This window comes from Falco rusticolus, chromosome 10 (assembly GCF_015220075.1).
Source record: "Falco rusticolus isolate bFalRus1 chromosome 10, bFalRus1.pri, whole genome shotgun sequence".
Lineage (NCBI taxonomy): Eukaryota > Metazoa > Chordata > Aves > Falconiformes > Falconidae > Falco > Falco rusticolus.
Genome location: NC_051196.1, coordinates 26,041,988 through 26,066,913, shown reverse-complemented (window position 1 = coordinate 26,066,913; position 24,926 = coordinate 26,041,988). Strand labels below are relative to the sequence as shown.

Here is a 24,926-nt window from a genome sequence, read left to right as displayed (position 1 = left end):
CATGTCAGTGCAAAGGGCAGAGCACTTTGTTCAGCCCATCCCATACTAGGTTAGCAGTCAGTACTTAAAAACTGATTTTTGAGACTGCTACCAAACCGAGGGACCGCACAAAGCTTGGCTTAATGGGATTAGCTGGATTATGAGACGATCCAGTCTTGGCATGGTGCCCCTTGGTATTAGCAGTGACTGCTGTGAAGACGACACAAGCTTCTCTTAAAAGCATTTCTTAAACTTTTGTGCCAAGCCTGAGATTGTTTGTCCTGGCTTGGGAGAACAATGTCAATACACAACCCACACTGTCTGTATCATCACCCTGTCTACAACATTCTGCAAATACAAGTGAAGTTCAATACCAGGAGCACAGATAAGCTAAACCAAGCTCCTTTCATGCAACTGTGCTCCGCAGAGCTCATCTGTGACAGCAGCTCCTTGGGACCAGGGCAGCCAGGCACAACCCTGGAGGGTTTCTATTCACTTCCTGACAACCAAGAAATGCAAAGTTGCAGAGATAATGCTTTATCCTAGCTTGTGAGGACTGCCATGTAGTGATTACAGATCTTCCTCCCCTCTGGTCAATCTTTACACCTCCTCCATCTGCCCTGGTTGCCTTTTGTTCTCCATCGCACCTTGCTTCCTCTGGGGTCCCAGCCCCTTGCCATTTTCACCAAGCCCACCCCTACCTGCTGTTGTTTGCTGAACAATGCTGCCTGTTTATGCCCTCAACTTGCTTCAGAATGCTGCCCTCAGCAGCTCAGAGTGCAAATCATTCTCTGAAGCCTTTTCCATTTATTTACTTTATCCTTTCCCACTTCCTTTTCCTCCTGTCCTTTCCATCCCCATGACTCATACAATTTTGTTCCCTTTTGCTATTTTGCTTTTACATAATATTGCTCTTCTGGCCCATTTGTAGCTCCACTCCACTCTTAATTGCTTTGACAACAGAAACTCCCCAAAAGTATCTCTCCTCACGTTTGCTCATCACAAAGTTTTTTTTGTAAGCTTAATAACACCTTTTCATCACCCACCACCTTCTTCAACTACATGTGTTATCCCATCAGGAAATATCCCAAAGCACTGTTGGCTTCTAAAGAGTTATCCTTTCTTTTTTGTCTCTTAAAATACAGACAAAATAGAGAGTTGGATATAGGCAACCTCTCTTAATACATGCCCTTAATGCTCTTTTCCTTTCTCTTCAAACTCTGTCCTTTATGGCTGTGTTTGGTTTTGTTATCACCCTAAAAATTAACTGAGGCAAAACCCATTCATCTCCCTGTTCTTAGAATAATCAGATCAAGATCTTGACTAGAATCTTTCAGGTCTTTTTTTCACTCTTTTCTGAAGCATTTTATTCCATATCGCTAAGGAAACTTCTCTCTGAACTTCTAATCCTTATCACTGGGACAAGCTATACTGGAAAGATGACACTAATCATGTATCATGTAGTTAACCTTATGGCTCTGCAAAACCTAGTACTATGATTTAAAATTTACCTTACACTGTGTTCAAAATTGTGTATTGAGGCTTTCAAAATCATCCCCGTTTCTTATGTATTTTTCTCTAACCCTTCTTCTTTTTGTTGTCTCCCTGGCACAACCTTTCCTCTCCTGTATTTCTTTTCCTCCACTTTTTGAGGTGTCATTTTTCTACGTTCCAAAAGACAACACTGGGATTACCTTTTCCTGTCTCCCTGGTCTGTGAGATTCCACTCCTATTTGTTGGAAATCTTATCTCTTTCATTGGTGGCCTCTGGATTTTAAAATAATTATTGTTGATCTAGTCTTTATGTGATGATTTATCCCTATCTCTGTATTCTAGCATTCCTGTCTCTAGTGAGTCCACTTTAAGGAATTAATTGGGTGGGATAGTTCTTTAAAATTGTCAGACTGTATTGCTAAGTTTATTATAATGTTGAATTATAACACTTGTCCTTGGGCTCAAATCCAGGCCCAGTGCAGTAAGGTGCCCTTCCACAAATTCATATGAATATTTGACGAGCTAGAAACAAAATGAATATATCTGCTTTATACTTAATACGGCATATTTCATCCCAAGGATGTAGGAGGAAGGTCAGGAAGGGGAAGAAGAGGAAACAAAAGGAAATATTTGTCGACCTCATGTTTGGTTAATACACAGAAAAGAGTAGCCTAGGCAGAAAGAGGGCAGTTTTTCCCACCTAACCTAGCCAGTGGGCTTGGGGGCAGTCTCAAAAGCAGGATTTCTACCTAGTTGTGAGATGGCATTTTTACAAGTGGCACTCCATGAATAATTAGCTACTCTGGCAAGGAGTCTAGCGCTGAGCACTTGGAATATTTTCAGCAGGATAATATTCACTCTGTGGTATGAAATCTGTTAATAGGTTTGTGTACTCAAGACTCAGATCAGCCTTCAGCCCGAGTCAAACATGTGCTGTTGTTACCATAAACCACCACAGAAAAAACCAGAAGCAAACTGTTCTTTGCAGGGAATGTAAAATGGACATTCGTTAGACAAGAGTGCACAATGCCAGTTTGTTTTCCTCATACCACTCTCAGAACAGGATGGAGTTCAGAAACAAAAAGATCTGTCTGACTGAGGCTGTGTGATTTGGATCCACCTCCTCTACAGGAAAAGTCCCTCTATGGCTGCTCCTCTGCATCCACGCCAAACGGCACTTCATGTCACAAGGAGGTCCACTGATTTCAGTGAAGCTAATCCCAGAAGAAAGTATCAATCCACTCAGGGGAATGCACTCAAATCTGATTAATTTTCCTATCACGTTACTAACATCTACTGGAGCTCTTAATCTTTCTGTAATGCAACCCATTAGTGACTTTATTTTTCTCTTCCACATTTTGTCTTCTATGCAGTAGGCACAAACAAATACAAAGTGATGTCAGCCTGGAACAAAGGATTTCCATAGAAGTATATTTAAAATAAAATTATTTCCTTCTATAATTCAGGCAACTATTACATATGGCAGCTTTCCTATCAGCCCAAATTTCACAACACTTTTTGTTAACAATGCATATTTATTCTACTTTCCTGTCTTTTTTGAATAATAAATACTAATTCCTCTTCTTCTAGGCATACTCATTAATCTGTTTGTCAACAAATTAAATGCTATTATCTTGCCAGTGCTATTGTTTCCAACTGCCTAAGTGCTCTGGTGCCTCCCCATGCACTCTGAACATGAGGATGCTGAATGTTCATTAATACAGAGAGTTTGTATTCCAAACAACATAAAGCTGAGCCAAAAGATTTGTGACGTGGCAGCTGGGGGTGCCCACTGCTAGGAGTTTTATTAAGAGATGCCCTAGAATGGTTTGGAGGGAAAGGTTTAGACAATCCAGAGTGCCAGAAGGAGCAGGATTTGTCATTTATCCAGCCCAAGCAGTTTGGACATCTCTCATGCTTTGCTCTGGTGAGACCCCATCTGCAGGACTGTGTCCAGCTCTGGAGTCCTTTAGCACAGGAAAGATGTGGACCTGTTGGAGTGGGTCCACAGGAGGCCACAAAAATTATCAGAGGGCTAGAACACCTCTCCTATAAAGAAAGGCTGAGAGACTTGGTGTCACGCAGTGTGGAGAAGAGAAAGGTCTGGGGGAGACCTTATTGCAGCCTTTCAGTACTTAAAGGGGGCTGATAAGAAAGATGGGGACAGGCTTTCTTGCAGGGTCTGTTGCAATAGGACAAAGAGTAATGGTTTTAAACTGAAAGAGGGTAGATTTAGACTAGAGATAAGGAAGAAATTTTTTACAATGTGGGTGGTGAAACACTGGAACAGGTTGCCCAGACAGGTTTTAGATGGCCTATCCCTGGAAACATTCAAGAGCAGTTTGGGTTGGGCTCTGAGCCACCTGGTCTACTTGAAGATCTCCCTGCTTATTGCATGGGGATTTGGACTAGATGACCTTTAAGGGTCCTTTCTAACCCAAACCATTCTAAGATTCTATGCTGAGGAGAGACTTACTGATCTTCCCATTTGGATGAGTGCTTCACTTGCCAGGGTAGGAAAAATAACCCTCCTGGCTACTACTGAGCCTATAGTGGCTGGAAATGTAGTTTGGAGAGAGCCTGGCCATAGCTGGGGTCCTGGATCAGTCTCAGCCTCAAGCCCCTTTGTGGGTCCTCACATGATCTCAAAGGTCTTTTCCAACCTATCATTCCACAAATGATTCTATGTGCCAAGGCAGAGTTCAGGACATGTAACAGGGTGTGAGAGTCAAACAGTGAGGCACTGTGCAAGTTCAAGCACTGCCAGAGTCAGCTGGTATCTGAGCAGGTTTCAAGGATGTTAATTTTGGACTTCACTGTAATTCCACCTATGGCCTGCTTTAGCTTCAGGCCTTTCTGGATCTATTCCCCTGTGTCCTCACGACAGCCAGGTCAATTTGATGAACTGCTCAGTGATTCAGCCTGCACTAACTTGAACAGCCAAGTGCTTTTGCTATCTTTCATGAGACAATGCTGAAATGAGCACTGCTTCACCATCTCAAACTAAGGCTTTGGTTATCGAAGTTTTTCTGAAGTACTTCACCGATTCTCTGTTCCACATTAGCTGCTGAGATCCAACAGCAAATCTTTTTTATGGCAGGCTTTTCCTGGTTATCAACTTTAACCTCAGGAAAGACTCAACAGTTCTGGAGTCAGATACAGCAGGAAAAAACTTGGGATGCAAATTGAAGTCATGTATTAAATAAGATAAAAACTAAATTGCAAAAATAAATGTGCAACAAGTAATTGGAAAGTCAACTTTCATGTAATACTACCAGTTGATAATCTGTGCCCTTTGGCTGTGTGTTCCTAGCACAGAAGAGTACTCAGTTCCTAGCACAGAAGATTATTCACTCAGTAACTGTGCCACGACAGCTGCATGCTGTAAGAAAATTCATTGCAGTTCTCAAAAGTTGCTTTGCCTTGCTGTCTTCATTATTAAAAAAAAAAGTGAGCTAAAAAGGCTTTAGGGAAGTAAGGGATGCTCAGCAGTTTTCTCAGGAACATCAAAACTAACATTTCTATAATAACCGCATACATTTTATTCTTCACCTGCCTTGGCTGGTTGGCTATTTCACATAATAACGGTTTTCACTGTGGAAAAGTGCTTCTAGCTGTGTGCCATGTGTTCCTTTTTTCTGAATGTTCCTGGCATTGTCCCCTGGCCTATCATTATTATTAACTTCATGTTCCATTAATTTTACTTATCTTCCTACTAGCCAAGAAACCTTCAGCACCCACAGAAGAATTAGAAGATGCCAGCCTGTCAGCATCTGAAGACAGTCCACAAGCCTTACTTGTATCTGAATCTGCAGATTCCCCCCAGAAACAGACAGAAAGAAACCCAGCACAGCTTCCCAGCCCTCCGTTGCTCCCAGTGCCACCACCTAAGGCAATCTCCAAAATCACAAAGAACGTAACAGGTCAGTGATTACTGGTCAGTTAAAGACTTTCCCATCCCTTATGCATTGTTTGCCTACACAGGACAGTATGTAATTCCCCCCCCCCCCCCCCCATCTTTTATTAAGCCTATTGCCACAAACCGCTTTGAATCAAGCCAGTTATACTGAGTGAACAGAATGCTAATGATTTCAATGAACTGAGCGGTCTGGTTGCCTGATAACAACACACTGATATTTGTACTTCACATATTTATCTGAATCACTTGGGGAATTATTTGTTGTGAGTCTATTACACTAAACACATGTAAAACAAATGAAACCAACAGCAAACATCTGCTGAATCAGATGCTCATATTGATATGCCATAAAAGACAAGGAAGATTTAAACATTTTCATTACCTAGACTCCTACTGGATAACAGTACAACATCCAAAATCAAGTTCAAGTCAATAGGTTCTGTAGAGGTTTCTGTCTGAAGGGTTTGCAGGGTATCACAGGACACACAAGTGATACACCTGGCTCCCACAAAACAATCCTCTGTGCCAGACTTCATTGAACGTTTCAAAAGCAATTCCTCTGGACCTGATTTTCTAAAGTATTGCCAATGTTGTTACATTTTCCAACATGCTGGCACTTCAGAAAAGGTGTTAAAATGAATATGATTTTAGTTTGTTCCAATTTTTGGCCCCCCTACATATGGTAAAAGCAGTTAAAAGGGTTTTATTGCAAATTGGAATCAAGTACTGTCATCTAAATGTCAGACCTGTTGGATATTTAGACTTTTATTTGACAGCCATTATCTCAGCCCTGATTTGCATCCATACTCATCTACTGGCACAATGAATAGGGTTTTCCAAGTCAACAAAGTATCAGAGGGGCACTGCCATTTGACCACTGGGGTTCACAGAAAGTATTGAGGTTTTCAGTCTTTTTGAGGAAAACTGCAAGTATTTGTTTCCCATGGAAAACATCCATATTTTGTCCATACTTAAAAGTTGTAAGAGTTTAAGTGGGACCTGGATTCAAAATGGTATCATAATGTTCCTTGGGAGCTGCTGATCAAATTGCTCCAACATTCTGTGCTATGGGACAGGCTCTAGCCTGCCCCTCCCACCATGCAAAACAACAGGCATAACCAGGACGCCCCTTTGACAACTGATGAGAAGGCCATGCTCTCCAAGAGACATAGGCTATTTGGAAAACCTGACCCATACAGAGGGTAATGAGGTTTTACAGTCCCACCAGGCACCTCACAGCATTTTGAGTTGAGATATATACTGTGTCAGCAAAGTATTTCCTGTAACATCTAAGATATTATGAGTTTTGGTATTTCATTCTCATCTAAATTTTCCACAGAGAACAACTCTTAGTTTTCTCAATGAACCCAGTAATTATAGACCCTTTTTCAATAGTGATTATACATGTGTTTATTTTTGTGTGGATGTGGAGACAGTGGCAAGTTAAGACTAAACAAATACTGTCAATGAGTGAAAGGGAATACAAATGTATAGGGAGAGAGAAAGAGTGATTATGAAAGAAAAGCAAGATGAAGAGGTTGAAAAGCTCTTTTGTGTTTAGCTTTTTTTCCCCTTAGCAATGTTAGAGATACTGTTAGTAGATGAGTGAGGAATAAGCCAAACACCAATTAATCACAGAGAGAAAGGGAACAGGGCAAGGTGCCAAGACATCACTTTGCAAGATTATTCACTGAATAGCTGTCTTTAGGACAAATAAGGTGTGATCTAAGGAAACTCTCAACTCTTAATAATGGCTCAAGCTGCAATGAGGACACAATTGGTCCTTGACCTGTTCCAGGAACAAGCAGGTATAAATATAAAACAAAGTCTCCTCCCTTCCTGCTTTAGGGTTGAGCTGAACCCAGGGTTCTTGCTCTGAGAAAACATGGACACCCTCTCTCACTGTGCAGTGGTAGAAAGTGACTTAAGAGGTTTTTAGTTTTTCAACCCCTCAGGCCATGAGTCAATGGGCAATGACTGATCATAAATGTCCTTTGTGCATCTCCACAGCAGTGCATAATCAAAATCCCCTTGAGTGCTGAAAAAACATCTTCGCTTAGCAGAGGTTGGCTGTCTCCTGGCTGCAGCAACCATCCTGATCAGTGCAGAAAGAGCTTTGGGGTGGAAAGGTGTCTCATTGCCAAGACATTGCACATTGGGCACCTAGACACTTGAAGAAATGCCCTTGTGCTTTCATACATTTCAGGTTTTAAATAGGGAAACTTCTGGACTAGCTTGACCCCTGTCTCCTGAATGCATAGGCAGATCACCAGGCTGGAGCACTTTTCCTATGAAGACAGGCTGAGAGAATGGGGATTCTTCAGCCTGCAGAAGAGAAGCCTCTGGGGAGGCTACAAAGCAGCCTGCCGGTACCTAAAGGGGGACTACAATAAGCTGAAGAAGGGCTTTTTTACAAGGAGGGTAGATTGAGATGAGGTATTAGGAAGAAATTCTATACTGTGAGGGTGGCAAGGCACTGGAACAGGTTGCTCAGAGAAGTGGTGGATGCCCCATCCCTGGAAGTGTTAAGGTCAGGTCGGATGGAGCTTTGAGCAACCAGATCTGGTGGAAGGTGTCCCTGCCCACGGCTGGGGGATTGGAACTAGCTGTTCTTCAAGGTCCCTTCCAACCCAAACCATTCTATGATTCTATGAATGAATCTCTGGCCGTTGGTTAGAGTTCTGAGTTGGAGGGAGAGAAATGTGCAAAAATTTCTTCTAAAAATGAAAAAATGTTAGACCTTTCTTAGAATAAGAGAGATTTTATTGTGGATGCAACTTCCTTCAGTGAAGGATGCTTTATTTCTTACCTCAAAAATGTGAAAAAGAGACCAGGCTTAGCGTTGCCACTCTCAAATTTTTGATGTTTGAGTTTGCTCATAGTTACAGGAGCTCTTCTTCCTACTTGTGCTCTTGCTGTTGCCCTCAGTAATTCTGCTCTCCAACCTCGAGAAGCCAAGCTCTGTTTGCAGCACTACCCTTACGCAGTTGTACCAGATTTCCAGCAGTGAACTTAAGAAAAGGCATATAGTTGGTAACCATTATGCAGGATTCTGGGTCTGAGAGGAAATATTTAACAACTGAAGTTAATATTCAAACCTACTTTTGTTGTCTCCAGTTTTCTAGTAAATTACCCTGCTAATAGGAACCAAGTCCTTTTTCCATGGGTATTTCAGGATAATCCTGGCCTGAGCAGAAGCTTTTCTCTGCTATGAACTGAAGGATTTATCTCAAAAGTAAGTGAAAAAAGTGAAAATGATCTGTGAAAACGAGTTTGTACAAAAGCTGTACAAGCTGTGTCAGTTTAAATTCCTATTTAAAACACTAGGTGGCAACAAGAGGAAAGAAATACTCTTTTGTGTGACAAACTCCCATTGCCTTTCTATACTCAGACCCAGCTATTGGTGTAAAAGCCATACGCCAGAGGCTTGGGATGGAGATACACGGGAAAGGGGAAAGGAGAAGAGACCTGCAGAACAGAAAAACTAATCAGCATCTTTCTCAGGCCAGATGTTCTTAAAAGTATGAAACTACCAAATTTAAAGCCAGGGAAATGTCTACTGTGATTTGGGCTCAGGTGCTAGAAAAATGTATATATCAAAGTCTAATTTCTAAAAAAAATGCTTATATTGCATAAAAATACATGAATCTGGGGGTAAAATAAGCTTAGATTGCCCCATCCTTCTTTTTTCTTCTTAAGTGCTCAATACCACATCTTTCATTTGGATTTCATTTGGCAAGTTTTGTTATGCAAACATTAGCCCTGTATTAGAATTATTTTGGCATTTCCTCAACTGGCATACGAAAGACAGAGGTCTAAGCTGTGCAGAAATCACAGAGGAGCAGATAACAGAAATCGGTACATTTTGTCCTGACTGAGAAACACAGTGCATAAATTTTAATACAGTCTGCCAAAGTCCAGCACAGAAAGTGCTAGATTGGAAAGCCACCACAGTACAAGCCATTGGTGGTTACAAGGAACAATACTGGCAACCAAAAATACATTGGTGGGCTGGAAAAAGCGAACGTGATACTGTGGGAAAGAGGGGAAATGGGACAGGCATCTATTTTGCTAGCTCAGAGATCTGGGTCTATGTAGTAGTATGCGTGTTTTGAATTCAGATAGTTACTCAGCTTAACCAGTTACCTCCTAGCAAGAACAAAACATCACCATTTTCCTCTGTTCAACACAACAAATTAATTTAGTGCAGAATCTGTGTGCAAAAAAATAAGAAGGATTACACAACTTCTTGTGCTCTTGTTTTTTGACAGCAGGAAGTGAAATCGATGACCCAGCCATGAAATCGCCTCCTTCTACTATTCTGAAGAATTACGTCATTGTTGGTTCCTCCCAAATCTCAGGACAAGCTGCCCTCTTCCATCCCTCTGGCCAGAAAAGTTCAGATACCCATGTCAGAGGACAGGTAACACCACCAACTGGTTCCCCTCACCTGGCTGCCGTCCACCTGCCTTTACCTCCCAGCAGAGTCATTGAAGAACTCCACAGGGCTCTGGCCACCAAACACCGGCAGGACAGGTACCTACAACCTCTTGGCTATATGGGTGCATGAGGAGAGTTATTCCACTAAATCATTTTTCTTGGTGCATGCTTCTGGCCTGTTAGCATTTTATTTAGTCCTACAGCTTGTGTTTGCCTTCCTCTTGATGTCACTACTTTGAACATCAATCTCTGGTTAAAGTGCTTAATTTGGCAGTTAATTCAAAATATGTTCTTCCTTTATAAGGAGGCTACTGTAACATGGAAATAGGTTTTCAAACAGGTAGAATCATTTGATAGCCTTTGAACTATTGGAAAAGAAGGTCTCCCCACAAGATACCAGATTAAAGTAGCTAAGGCATATATCCTGCTCTATCTGTACTCTACATATGAAAATGTTGCTATTGCAGTATATGTCTCTTGGCTTATACATGAGCATATACGGTATCCACTTTTAATACAAATGCTTGTGTAGGAGTACATTGGGTACTTTGTCTGGTTTTCATTATAAGCCCTCCTGTGTATTAGAGGAGGACAGAGATAACCTTTTCCATCATAGAGCTTTGGAGTTAAGTTGGTAACATTTCTTAATTCTGTAACAGTTATTGTCATGGGGAATAGATTAATACAATATTATTTCCAGGCCCTGTTAAACCTTTGTCATGATTGTAAAATATCAGAACGGTAATATTTTATGCCATGTATGTTTTATATTAGAAGGACGTGCTGCGTGGGTTTTTTTAATCAGTACAGTGTAACATGTGGCTGGATATTAAAGAAATAAATTAGTCACCACCCTTCTGTACCTTATTTTTATGAAAGAGATAGGAAAGTAGATCTGTGTTAGCTGTTCTCAACACAGTCTTGAGAATGCCATCTTGCTTTGTCCCATGTTGATCTCTCTACCTTAGCCTTTACAAGCTACAAGACATTCTGCTCACTCTCATATAATGATAAGTCCTACTTGTAGCAACAGAACAGTCTTTTGTAAAAACTGGGCTGTACATCTTCTATCCACAGCTTCCATGGAAGAGAAAGCAAAGGTTCTCCAAAAAAAAGAGTAGATGTCCGTCCATCCAGAACATCTAGCATTGAGCGCAACAAAGAAAAAGAGAACTCACTGAGTTACAGCAGTGATTCAGAAAATAAGCGGAACTCAGTTAAAGAGTCAGATGAGAACAAAGAAAATATGATCATGAACTCAGAGCTCAAGGAAGACACTGTTTTTTATCAGGATGAGGAAGTTTTGAATGACTCTGTTATTTCTGGTAAGGAAAGTCACTTATTATATTATAAAGATATGATATCGTAGCCTAATGGAATGCTCTAAACAAGGCAGCATGCAGCAGAAAATACTGAGCAGTATAAATTCCTCTATTGCCACATCAACTTTTTGCAAGGAATCCTGGTGAAAAGCTGAAGTTAAATTTGAGTCATAGTGACTGTGAACATGTTTGTCTTGGTAAGTACTTGGTAGGTACTGCATGCTATGACAATGTTTAGAGTTACATAAGTCAATATACCTGTATGCTTTACCCTTTTAGGTACTTATGTACCCTTTATACCACTATATATATGAATGACAGGACTTGCAGACACATCTAACTGTCAGCAGAGAAAGCTTTCTGCACACCCAGCACCAATACTATGGACTGTTATTCCAGGGCAGTGATGGTACAGTGAAAAGTGAAAGAGAACAATGAATCTAGGAAGGACAAACGTCCAGAGAAAATATCTTAAAGAAGAAAGTTGCTTTCCATTTGGTCAATTTTACCCTTTCTTGAGACATATGGGGATTGCATTGTATAAACCTGAGCAATTATTTTATAGTAGGCAAAATAATTGTCTCATGTTAGAAAAAAATATTTTTCATTCAAGTTTTTAATGTTTTCCATGTTAGCAAGACAAGGATTCAATCTGAAATGAATCCTTCAACCTCTTCACCAATGCATTCAAAGAAGGCAGGCAGAAAAAAATTCATCAAAAAATAATTGTGATAACAGATCAAGGATGAATTTTAAAAGGTGTCTATTAGTATAAGCCAGCAGACAGGACACGTGAGTTCTGCTAAGACACCTAGTAGCAGAATAGACTACTGTTATAAAGCAAAAGATCATTTTATTTAAAAATGCTGAAGATCACTGTGGACCGCCTTGTCCTTGCAGGTTGTAAATATGCATTTACAAACCCCCCTAATTTCTTGTCCAGTTCTGGTGGCTTGCTCGGCTGGTGTTTAAGTTCAGGCACATTTTATAGGCACGCCAAAAATCCACGCCATGCGAGTTTCAGCTGTTTGATGTCTAAGGAGGCTGCCATGGACAGGTACCTGGCAAGCTGGCTCACACAGCTGCTTCACACCTGGACTTCTGTGGTTTGAGTGGTACAGCCTCAGCTCCCGAGGAGACAACAGCTTTGGGGATGTGACTGCTGCCCATTTACTCAGCACAAGCTGGGACATAAGCAAAGCATTTCTGGTCTTGACACTGCGTGGCACTGCTTGTGCCAGCATTCATTCAAATGCATCCGTTTACATTTCAGAGAGGAAGGAGAGATGCAGTAGTGACAGGGAAACCACCAGAATAATTCCCTGAGAAGCTCCAGACTCTTTCTAGTTTAAAAAATTTGGGCTGGTTGGCAAGTCAGGAGGTAAAACTATCCATTAATCCAAAGTTGTTTTACAATTAGTGTACTGCCTTAGTACCTCACCAACTTTGCCATTGCACATGCAGGACAGTGTGCATCAGCGCAACAACCCTGAGGAGATAGGTACAGGTCACAGATAACTCTGGAAAAAGTGAGGAACTGTACCCTGGCTTTCCATTAGCACCCTACTCAATAAATAATCTTCAAAACCTCTAAAAACACAAGGCAAACCAGTATTGTACACAAGCTTAAAAAAATAATGTAACTAGCATGTAGTCCACAACTGATTCCACAAGCAAGGTCTTTCCATCAGCACACAGTATTAGAATTTGTCATTTGCTTGATAGAAAGAACAGAAAACATAGGAAATTAAATGTCAAGATTCAACTGAATTAAAATAGGAACTTTTGTCAGGAACCTGCAGACCAAGCATGAAAAAGGTATGAATTTTCAAAGCATTTATTGTTGACCTAGGTGAGTTGCCATAAATCATGAAACAAGTCACAGCCAAGATCCTGCTTGAGATAGCTTGGTCATGGGGCTGACCAGCACTGAACATGCCATATTGACCAGGAAAAATAACCCTTAGGAAGAAAATAATTAAACAAGGGTATTTGCAGGTTCACTTTCTACTGAGATAATGATCAGGAAGAATTTGCCTCAGGGTGCTGAAAAAGGATGTGGGCAAAACTAGTTTGGGGATTTATTTCCTCTTTGTTCTCTGGTTTTGTTTTACTCATTTGTTTATTAACTCTGAAACATCAGATACAGGTTTTTGCAGCAGGTGGAATAACAGAACTGGCCACCAGTGGGCAGGTCAAGATGAAAACAGGTAGATTACCCAGGTTTCCTGGCATGTCTTCCTGAAGGGGGTAACATCATCTCTGTCTTTTCACTTTGTCAGGCAGGTATTTTTTTCCCCCAGGAATCAACCCAATTGATCAGGAATGTGGAATGGCTCCTTAGGCTAGTAGGTCAGCATTAATACCAACCTCTTACATTTTTATTTGGTGAAATACCCTGAAGATTAATTGGTACCCAGCATATACAGACCACAGGAGTGGCTATAGCACAAGCCTTTTAGAAATCCAGACATCTGGATGAAGTGAGCACAGCTTATTCTGAGTGGGTTACATGCTCTCTACGTCTCTAATGCAACAGCAGGATTTGGGCTAAAGTTGAGATTTTTCAGATATGATTTCTGTTTTTAATTTCACTAAGTAGTAGACTTTTTCTGAGTGTGCAGCAGAGTAGCCTGGGAGGAGTCAAGGCCTTGAAAAGAAGCTTCATTTTACTTTGTTTCAAGCAAAATATTGCATTATTCCATCTCACTTTGTAATACAAGCCTCTAGGGCATACACTGAGCTAGCTTAAGCCAATGTCTCCACATCTGCTTCAAAACCTCACCTCTTGCAAAAAGGTCCAGTCTTCGAACTGCAGAGCATCTGTTTCAGCTGGCCTTTAATGAGATGAGGACAGCAGAAAATAAGCCTTGACCTCATCTGAGCAAATAAGCACTGTGATTCTAAGCCTTGCCCTCCCACAATTCAAAGATCAGGTGAAGTATGGTATGACAAGTAGTTTTATAATAGGCTGAAGGGAGTGGGGATAGCAGTGCATGCTTATACCTTAGCTGTCACCAATGAATGGGAGAATAATCTTTTAGGGTGCATTGCCAAAAGAAGGGTTTGCTACACAGGTAGAGCTCCCTTGTTTCCTTCTAAGCAGTTCTGAACAGAGACATATGCATGTGCTGTGGAGTGTATACATATATTGCTTTCAGTGCACCCAAGATGCACTGAACTGCCTGCAAATGCACTTACACAGATGGCCAGCACATGGGCGGTGTGTCTGTCATGTTCTGGAGACACTGGGCTTAATGTGCGTGTGCAGTCTCTCCGCAGCAATCTCCTGACATGACCAAATTCCTCTTACCTCCTGTTTAAAATTTCCAGGTGAAAATGAGAACATGTTCAGGGATACCCAGGAGTCTGCTAGCCTCAAATGTGCTTCAGATTGTTTCCAGGAGGAATTCTGTGGGTTCCTGTGCTGTATGGCTCAAGTACTGCAAACGCCCAGTCTGCACCCACTCCCAGTGTGGGGAAGCTTGAAAAACCTCAACCAGTCCCAAGTCTGTGGCTTCATGAGCCAAATGTTTTTGATGGAGTCATATATTCTGTTAGCAGAAAGCTCTGTGTGACATCAGCCAAATCATTTAACTTCTTTGCCCATCTGTTAAATGTATACCTACCACTTCACAGAGGACTGTGTGGTTTAATTTAATTAATGTTTGCAACAGACTTTGAAAGCATTAGGAGGAAGGTGCTAAATAAGGGCACAGCTTTTAGACACTAAGTAGGGTTTTGAGCTAATTAGGGTTCCTAAAAAGTTTCATTTTAGACCACTGCAACTATCAAGAGACTTGTCTCTGCTCACACAGGGAGATCTAACTACTCTCTGCCCCAGTCTTCCCAAAATGTATGCATGGATGTGGTAGTGACTCCTCCCCTCAACATAAAGAAATTCAAGATCAGTACTGATAATAATAATAATGTAGGTCCACATATCCCTAGCAAATAAAACCCCAAAGTTTGGGGATGAGAATCTATTAAGGGTTTAGAATCTTGCCAACCTCCAGAGCATCCTTTAAAAAATAGACTAATCCTATCTCAAATGCCAAACAAAAATACCAATTAAATGTCATTTTCTTTAAAAATGAGGTGACCTTTTCTAGAAAAGGTGAAACATAAAATTAAACCCCCCAAACTTTAAAGTAAAAAGGAGCTAAACCAAAATAACCTCCTATTACACACCATGTTCCCAAGATGAAGCAAATATAAAGATTTAACTGTAGTTCCTGTGTACCCTGACAATACTCGGAACCCCACCTGACTGGTGCTACTCTGCAATGGTGATTTTTGGACTCTGCTGAAGCCCTGGACTGGACACCAGAAAAGTCAGTACAACACAGTAGAGATGTGCAAGGATCTGGTGTAAATTTACTTGCTGTTGTGGTTTAGCCCCAGCCAGTTGTTAAGTACCACGCAGCCACTCACTCACTCCCCCCTCACACAGGGGGCTGGGGAGGAGAATCAGAAAGGAATGTAAAACTCAAGGGTTGAGATAGGAACAGTTTAATTATTGAGACAAAATAAAAAAAAATAGAGCAATAATAATAATATTTATGACAATAACAGTTAAAATGAAAAGGAGGGAGAAGGGGAGAGGAGTGAAATCCAAAGGGAAGGGAGAACAGAAAACAAGTGATGCCCAATACAGTTGCTCAACACCTGCTGACTGATGCTCAGCAGTCCCCAAGCAGCGATCCACAGACACCAGCCAGACCCCCTCCCCGCCCAGTTTATATACCGAGGATGATGTCCCATGGTATGGAATATCCTTTTGGCTAGTTCAGGTGAGCTGTCCTGGCTGTGTCCCCTCCCAGTTTCTTGTGCCCCTCCAGGCCTCCCACCAGCACGGCCTGAGAAACCGAAAAGTCCCCGACCCAGTACAAACACCAACCAGCAACAACTGAAAACATCAGCGTGTTATCAACACTGTTCCCACACCAAATCCAAAACACAGCACTGCATTAGCCACCAAGAAGAAAATTAACTCTATCCCAGCTGAAACCAGACTTGCTTACAACCTACCTGTGACATGACTGCTGGAAGGCTGCAGTCCTACCAGTATGACTCAGCAGCTCACTGGTTTAAATAGCACTTCTCTGTTCTTTCCCCCCCCATCACAAGAAAGCTGCCCCTCATAAAATATGGACATCACCTCAGACTTTCAGTCTGCATTTGAAAATAAAGATGGCTTTCTAATTTACAGCCATTTTATTGCGTACCCTGGCAACACATGGCAAAATGGTTTTGTAAGCTCAGGAGTCCAATTTTCATTTGTTTAGCCTGATGAAGTCTAAAGAGTTACACCAGAGATAGAGGAACACCTAAGCTCAAACACAGTTCCCTCCAGTAAGAATGAAAGGATGTTTCTAATGTCATCGGAGGGGCAGCATCAAGGACTCAGCATCCAGCACACTGAAGAGCTGTATACTCCTACTCAAAACAGTCACTTCATGTTCTCCTAAGAACTGTTCTTTTGTAATGGCAATGTTTTAGGTTGCGTGGTTTGATGGAAAACATGTGTTACCATGTTTTTAAAATAAGCACGACAGGTCATGCAATCACAGTATGTATTTGTGCCTCTTCATGCCCAAATGCCCAACTAAATTGACTGCATTCTGCAGGTCATCATAAAACCTGGCCTTTTCTTTTATGCCTTGTAGTATTTGCCCCTGCTCTCTTCAGAGGGAAAGGCTGAATGTCAACAGTATAGTATTGATTGCTAAATGAAATTCTGTTACGACTCACTGTCACGCTGGACAGAATGTAAACATACAGAATGGCTTACAATCAGTGTTTGTTACACACGGTGTCTGATAACAATTCTGATTTTCTAATGCCAGAAAACCAGAATGACATTTACTATATGTATGTGCATGTGTGTGCGTGCATATAGGCACACATTCCAAGCAACAACTTCGATTGCTTCAGTTACCATTACCTATTCCTCATTATACCTAGTGACTCGGAGAGGAATGTGTGCATGTCCTGGCCACTCCTGACACTGAGCAATCCAGTCCTTCTGCAAAGGAACCACTACATGGTTCAGGAAAGGAGGATTGCTCTGGACTACAGGGATGCTCAGAAGACTGAAGCAAGATGCACAGCCTTTGACTTCTAAACTAGTGATGTGAATGTGTCAGCTGCAAGTAATTTTCACCCGAGAGCACTGCTTCCTTATAATGGATAACAAAGATAACAGAAGAATATGATCCTTCGCCATTTGGAAGCAGTTTTGTGTCAAAGCCCTGCATAACTGTAGTGCTACTTACTTATATTAACGTGTACAACTGCTCATTGCACGTTAACATACAGATCACTGTCAGCCTGTGGGTTTCCTGCTCTTCATATGTTCATGTTTCATCTCCAGGAGCTGTCTTTCTAATAGCTTTCCTCTCAATGCATATCCCAGGTACTTTGCCAAGAAAATGCAAGAAAGAACTGCTGGCAGTAAAACTACGAAACAGACCAAGTAAGCAGGAGCTGGAAGACAGGAATATTTTCCCAAGGAGGACAGATGAGGAAAGACAGGAAATCCGGCAGCAAATTGAAATGAAACTCTCAAAGTAAGTCTACCTAAGAACAGGGAGGAACCTCCCTTTATGATGGAGCATCCTCTCAGTACTATCAGATGAGACACTGTCACCCACCAAGTTAATTTCCTGCACTGAATCATACACAAACTAATAGAGCACATTTTTAGCTGTCAATCAGCCATACGAAAAAAAAATCTTAACTCCCAGTTCAGTCAGGATTCCCTTGATTTCATTAGAAAACAAGAGAGATGTCAATGTGGGAGACAAAATTCTGCCAAATGTACCTGCAGCTCCACTGATGTAAACAAGTTTTAGAGGTCCTCCAGAAAGGATAATAAATAAAATTTATTATCCTAAAAATAATAATATAATTATTTATTAACCAGATTTTGCTTTGTCAGCAATAACTGAATTTGAGGATAAAGGCAATTGTTATAGCTGCATATATGCATTGGTGGCTTTCAGGAAGAAGCAGCTTCAGCAGCATTGCCCTCCCATGGGTGAGGTGTTTGTGTTAAGTTCAGCAGCAGGGATGGTCTGGTTTTCATCAGTAACCAGGGCAACAGGGTAGAGCTATGAGACAAATAGCATTACTGTGGCATGTAGCCTAAAGCAAAGATTTAAGGTAACTGAGAGACTCAGACTGCACCATTTGGTTTTTGTGTGTGTTTTTTTAGGAGCTACATTTGGCTATCTGCAAACATGAATATTTTAGATGAGACAAAGTGGATTGTTAAATAATCTGTGCTGCGCCTGCCCACACTGGGACAGTGAGCACTGCTCACCACCAAAATGCTTGGAATCAAATTGAGAAACATGAATTGAAGTTCATTTTCAAGGCTTATTAAATATTAAATATCTCAAGCCTCTCCTGAAAGAAACATTTATTGATATTTAGGCTAGCTCATTCATGTATGTGCATTTGATTAAACTCTACCTCAGGGGACAGGGAAAGAGAAGCATACATGGATCAGAGCACCAGCCCTAATGGCCCAGAGTTTATGCAGGAGTACATCACTGTCATCACCACACTTGCTTTCAGCTAAGAAACAAGCTGCTGAGTGAACACAGATGAGATTTGGGGTGCACTTCATGAATCCCTGCAACACTGGAGATAATCACCTTCCTCCAGTATCAGTGATTGCCATTTATTCTTTGTAGCATGGTAGCACTTCACACCTAAAGAACAGTGCATTGTGCCAGTGACTGCACAAGACAGCGCAGATGACAGTCCTTGTCACAAAAAATATGTACATCCCATAGAAGTAGAAAATATCCCATTACAATTTACATTAAGTTCAAAAAATTACAGACAGAGCAAATCACAGATGTGCCACATTAATACCCATCATCTTAGGAAGGAACATTTCTATGCAACTGTCATGGACCTTGACATTGATCATCTTGACCTTGCAAGCCTTGTGTATTCACTTCAGGGAAATATTTCAAGCTGCACTCCAATATAGTTAATTCCAGTATTTCAGCCTGTCAATTGCTCGTGAAACATCTTTATAGGTCAGGAACCTAATTTCATGGCTTTAAAATACACAAAAATGGTTTCCACCCCACTGCATCCCTAAAACCAAATTCAACCATCACAGAGTATTCACTGAGTGAGATTATCTCATATCCAGCCACCCTCACATTGCTGAAATGCCTAGAAGGTCACACCTCTTTTCAATATAGCCTGACTTATTATTTCTTAGTGTGAAAGATCTAACAGAATTGCAGCTTCAGATGGTCTAACTACAGGTTTTATCCCTTTCTTTTAATTTACCATTTAGCTTGCTTAATAATGAGCCTAATGAATTATTTTAAAGGAGGCATACCTAAAATCAAGTGTCAGTACAAGGATTTAAAAAGAAAACTGCTGTGCTGGTGAAGACAAGGGCTAGTCATTACTAGAAGCCAGGAAATGTACTGTCTATTGGTAATTTCAGTGAAGGAAGCCTCCGTACAGTCTGCTGTGGTCTTACAGAGCAATCTGTGGTGCAGGCCATTAGTCGCATTGGTAATGCCTAGAGGATGGCTAAAAGCCATCTTTGTTCCAAGTGCTGGAAGACAGGCTTTCATTTAGGCTCCTTCCTCCTGGAACGTGGAAGATTCAGTGCATTTCAGGGAACAGACGGTGCAGAGATTGCTGGAATAGCCAGGAATGGCAAAACAGATTGGAAGCAGTCTCCCACACAACTTCCAGCGCATGTGTGCCCTGGCAGAGCTCAGCTCTTAACTCATCCACTAGAATAGAACATAACCGTGCAAACAAGCTCAGGTGGTGCATGCATGCAGGAAAATATTTACACCAGGAAAAGCAAGTATGAGTCAAAAAAACCCCCACCCAATCCCAAAGTAAAAACAGGCACTGGTAAAGGCAGAGTCAAACCCCTAGAGATAGCCCTCCAGAGTTTCTGACTAGGACTGACTAGGTCTCGCCCCACAAAACCCACACCACCCCAGAGTCCCCACTCAGAGCATAACCTGGCAGTATCATGGAAATGTAATCACTCCGAGAAGAGTGAAATTCTTGGATGAGATTCTGAGGTCTTTAAATTCATTTTACTGTTGTGCAGCATATTCTTTTTGTGACAACTTGAAAGTTTATCACTACGAATGTACTTCTCAGTGTTCAGGTGTGAAGTACTGAAAAGAAAATGGGATCCAATGTTTGTTCTCTGTATGATTTTGCCACTACCTATGCAGGTAAGAGCATGCTGCTGCACTAGTAACACTTTGATAAAAGCAATGGGACTTGCTGGCTCAGTTATGAACCCACACCTACCATCAGGCTATAGACCTGCACTTTAGCACAAAAGAATAATGTACAGGCAGATTAGTGAGTAGTTATTCAATGGCTGTCTGCATAAGAATAGCAGGTAAGCAGGCAGTTGTTTTCAAGTGTCAATATTTTTCAGCACATTTGTAGGGATTTGGAAGTCTATAGCTGTCTAGCAAATTGCCTTAGTCCCACAACTATCGTAACTTAGCTCTGCACTCTGGAGGGAAAGCTGCGCTGACATATAATGTGCAAAATATACTGAATAATAGGGTCTATGTAACTTCAAAAATGGTAGACGAAAGAATAATATTTTTTTAAAACCACTGTATTTTTTAAATTGTTTTAGTTGTAATACGTTTCTAACAGCAGTTACGAACCTGCTGAGAAAATCGACTCTGCTATCATGCTGATGAGTGTTTATGCAGTCAAAGCTAAAACCCCTATTTTTCTTCACTTTCCTACTCATTCCATCTCAAAAGAGAGACTGAGGAATTCTGTTATACCTTTTGGGCCACTACTTTTACAGCAGTGCTAGTCCACTGATTTCAGATTTATTACTGACTGACAGCAGCACAAGTACAGATTCAAGTATTCGTTTATGTGCATTACTGCATTTGGAAAGTGTTTTTCCCGTATTTCATGCTCCCAGCCAATTTAGTCTACCACTTGTTGCCGTGGAAACATGCACTTCTCCCTCCTCCTCCATCCAAAATGGCAATATTCCATTTTCCTCAGATTTCCCTTTCCAGCAGTGCTTCTCTTACTAATTCATCCATCCCCAGTGCCCCGGGCCATGTTGTGCACTTGCAATATTCTATTTTGCATTAGGCAACAGGGCTCCCAACAGGTCTTGGTTCCCATTATTATGTGTTCAGAGTGCAGATAATAAGCCCTCAATGGAATTCACTGAATTGAGAGCTCTTTGTGTCAAGAGGCAGAAAAGACATTTGCAAGTACAATTATTTGCGATAACTGCTTTCTGCCTTACAGACTTACTTTGTTCTAGAAGGGGTTTAAGCTGAAACATGGGGGAGTAAAGTAGCTGCTAGACTGAAAGAGTGACGCAGGAAAAGGTTGTTTAATTAAATTCGATATCTGACTGTTTAAAAAGTTAATGTTTGAACTGCCTGGGTGGCTGGTGCTTCTCAAGTATGTATAACCACAGTTAAAGATGCTCCATTATTACTTAATGTTTCAATGAAAACATGTATTCCTGGAAAATATTATACTTTTAATTTTCACTTCATTTTCTGTATCACCTCCCTGGATATTTGCATAAGTAGACGTGATGCATTAAGCGGCACTTAAAAGATTACAGAGACAGGAATTCAGATACAGAAATGTAGGCATCAAAGGAGTCGGGCAGGAAGAATCATGGTTTTGTGGACACAGAGCAGAACCAAAACTCAAGAACCTAAAGCTGATCTTTACCATATTGAAAATCTTGGCATGGGTAAGCAGATCATGCTGGGGCAAGGTTTCCTGGCAATGTAAAGTGAAAAGGAGGTATCTTTATTCAGTACTTTACCACATCTGGAAATCTGCAGTTGTAGTGCTGCCCTGAGGTTCTTGGAAAGGCATTTTCAAGTTGACTTGCCCAGAAACTGCAGACTAGCTAAATGCACACCCAAATTAGACCCTGGTTTGTACCTCAACCTCATGTAACAGAGCGTGAAGTTCACAGTGCTGCTGAAGACCGAATACTAAGAAAACAGCACTTCAGATTCGCCACCTAAAAGCATAAAGCATGACAGTTCAACACACAGCAATCTCAAAGGAAAATTTTACCTATTGACAGAACAAAAGCTGTGCCCTGTTTCCCAAGAATGGCACATCCAGTGGCACTTCCTGACAGAAATGTCTCAGGGCAGCTTTGCTCGCTGAAAAGGCATCAGCCCTCCAAACTGAGAGGTTCAGTGGAAAACTGGGTTTAATCCACAGAACCTTGGGGAACATTTTATTTGATATTAACCAAAGAGGGGGGGACAGGACACCAGACAGACACGGGATGACAAACTACTGATACCCCTAATGCAGAAATTAACTACATACTGAACTGGGCCCAGTTTAGAAAGCAGCCTAAATTCACCTGGAGATTATTGAGGGGTATTGATGAAGCTCTGTGTTCAGACTCTGACTCACTGAACTAGAAATCAGGGAACTGCCCTGATTTCAGAAGGCTGGGAAGACTTGACACAGATTTATTCCAGAGACAGAAAGGCAAGGGCAAGCCCAAAGAAAGGATCAGCTGTCACCGCTAATTAGCTGTGTACAATTTAATGCATTTCATTCTTATTTGGCAGGAATTATCCAGGTAACCTTGTCACTGATGCTAAAAATAACCCCAGTGAGTGCAGCATGGGCGTCTGTGAAAGCCTTAGCTCCTCACATGAGATGGGAGCTATATATAGAACCACAATTTAATTCTGTGGGTGTATGTGTAAGCCGAGGGAGTCTCCCGTTCTCCTCACTCTGTACTAGACAGCAAGACAAGATGCTGGCAGCAGGGACCAGCTGGGGGGTTGCTGTTGGGGATTTGCATGTGGCTGCAGTATTTTATTAACAGCTTGCATAGTGTCCAAGTGCTTTTTAAACCAAACCTGGTGCTGTGCAAGGATTTGGGATTTTTTTAATGTTTTGTCCCTTTTCCATTATGGGCTTAGCTTTTCAGGCTTCAGAAAAGAAAAAGGGGGGGTGGTGGTGCGGGATGTTGGAAGAACAGGGGAGGTGCAAAGTGATAACTGAGATTTTTTGGAGTCACCTCCAGGATTTAGATGTCTGGATCCCATAGGCATTAATATTCCCTATTCTCTTCCTTGGTGTCAGAAAGTGACACACAGTTGGAAATCCTGTTTTGTACCCAGTGGCAGACAGCACTGTCCTTACAGTCAAGGGGACTGAGGTTTAGTGTCTGCTACCAGGGTTATTCTGAGACATTATTCAAGGATAAAAATCAGAAGGAAAGGGAGAAAGCTCAAGTTTTGTCAATGTCTCCAAGCAATAAGTCAGTTTAGCCTCCTGTTTACAGGGCTTTTTAGGTCCAAGATAGCTGCAGTGTGCCTCAAAAACACATCTTATGAGAGGTTCAAGTACATCTGTACATGTCATACCTTTACTCTGTCCCTTTCTTTTAAGGACTGAAGAGCTCCTGAGAAAGGTACCCTTTGCTCCCTTTCAGGTCTTACACTAGCAAAAATAGAACAAGCTTCACTAACGTGAATCCTTGGCTAGCAAGTAACAAACCTAACTGCCTTGAGTGTGCAATCACAAAAGGACACTCTGGACAGAAGCTCTTTAACCAGAGGTGCTTGCTTGCTTCAAAAATGAAGCACACTGCATGCACAATTAATTATGGAGCACCCTATCAGCTCTGGGCAAGAGCCATGATCTGCAGCTGAACCAGAAAGTGCAATTTGCTGTCTCAGACCAGTCCACAGCACATTTGGCAAGAATTTTTGAATATACTAATGAATTTATAAAGGGTTGCAACAGAGAGGACTTAGTCCTGTGTGCTAGTTTTTCATTTGAACAACATGCGCATGACTCAAGGCTGCTCTCAGTGCAGGTTTGTTTTGCTAAGGATTCAGTATGCACCTCCTGTTGAAGATGTTTTGTATTTACTTTGTGCAAACATGGGGAAGTGTCATTGCAGAGGACAGTTACCTCTGCTCAGGGACAAGAAAAAGTTTCATGTCTCAGGCACAGTTGAGAGATTGTCTTCTGGGAAGACACTAACTCCTTGCACTACTCTGTTCTACTTCCCTGGCTCCAGTGCTGGGAACTCGTAATCAAATGTGTTTTCCACAGCACAGCAAAGGCAAGGGCAGCAGGTCAGTGCACAGCAGGGAAGGGAAAAGCAAAGCAGCAGGTATAAACACAAAGAGGAATATCCAGGGCCTTTTCTGGGACACTGACTCAATTCCTCGAATAGGTCTTTTAGCATAAATAGCACATGTGAAACTAGAAATAAAAAAAATCAGGGTTCAGAAAGGTATAATGTATCACAAGGGAGCATAATTATGTAAATAAACTTGCAGGAAAACTGCTAAAGGAAGTGTAATTAAATAAGGAAAAATAGTTTTTAGGGAAGAAAATAGTGCACTTGTTTTGCCCTGCCAAACTGCTTACAAAGAGCAGCACGTTGTCAGGTGCAGACCCTCTTGCAGAAATCAGGTATCTAACATGCCTGAAGATCTGGGCCCCAGCCCTGTGAAGTGACAAGCAGTCATAAACCAAAATGGAAATCTGCAGAAAGCCAATAACGCTCTGTAATGTCTCATCTTATACTGGATTATGATTCAGGTCCTTAAGCTACTTTGGATGTGGAGCACAAGTAATTACAGAAAAAAAATAATTCAATTTGCAGAGCTTAATCGACAGGGACCAGAGTAAGCTGCTCTGATTGTCACAACCATTTGTGCTGGTTTATGACAAAAACCTGACCAGAACAATGT

General features: G+C 41.4%; 1 protein-coding gene across 2 annotated transcripts in view; it reads left to right on the top strand.

Annotated features, from left to right (window-relative positions):
• The window catches only part of PHACTR3 (phosphatase and actin regulator 3), a 113,995-nt gene that overhangs the window by 66,755 nt on the left and 22,314 nt on the right, over positions 1–24,926 (top strand). Inside the window, exons 5-8 of one of the 2 annotated variants that reach the window (XM_037402015.1) lie at positions 5,193–5,396; positions 9,667–9,928; positions 10,910–11,157; positions 17,573–17,726. In XM_037402015.1, the coding sequence (XP_037257912.1) occupies positions 5,193–5,396; positions 9,667–9,928; positions 10,910–11,157; positions 17,573–17,726 (868 nt within the window). Of the gene's footprint in view, positions 1–5,192; positions 5,397–9,663; positions 9,929–10,909; positions 11,158–17,572; positions 17,727–24,926 lie in introns of both variants that reach the window. The other variant, XM_037402014.1, reaches the window with a different exon arrangement.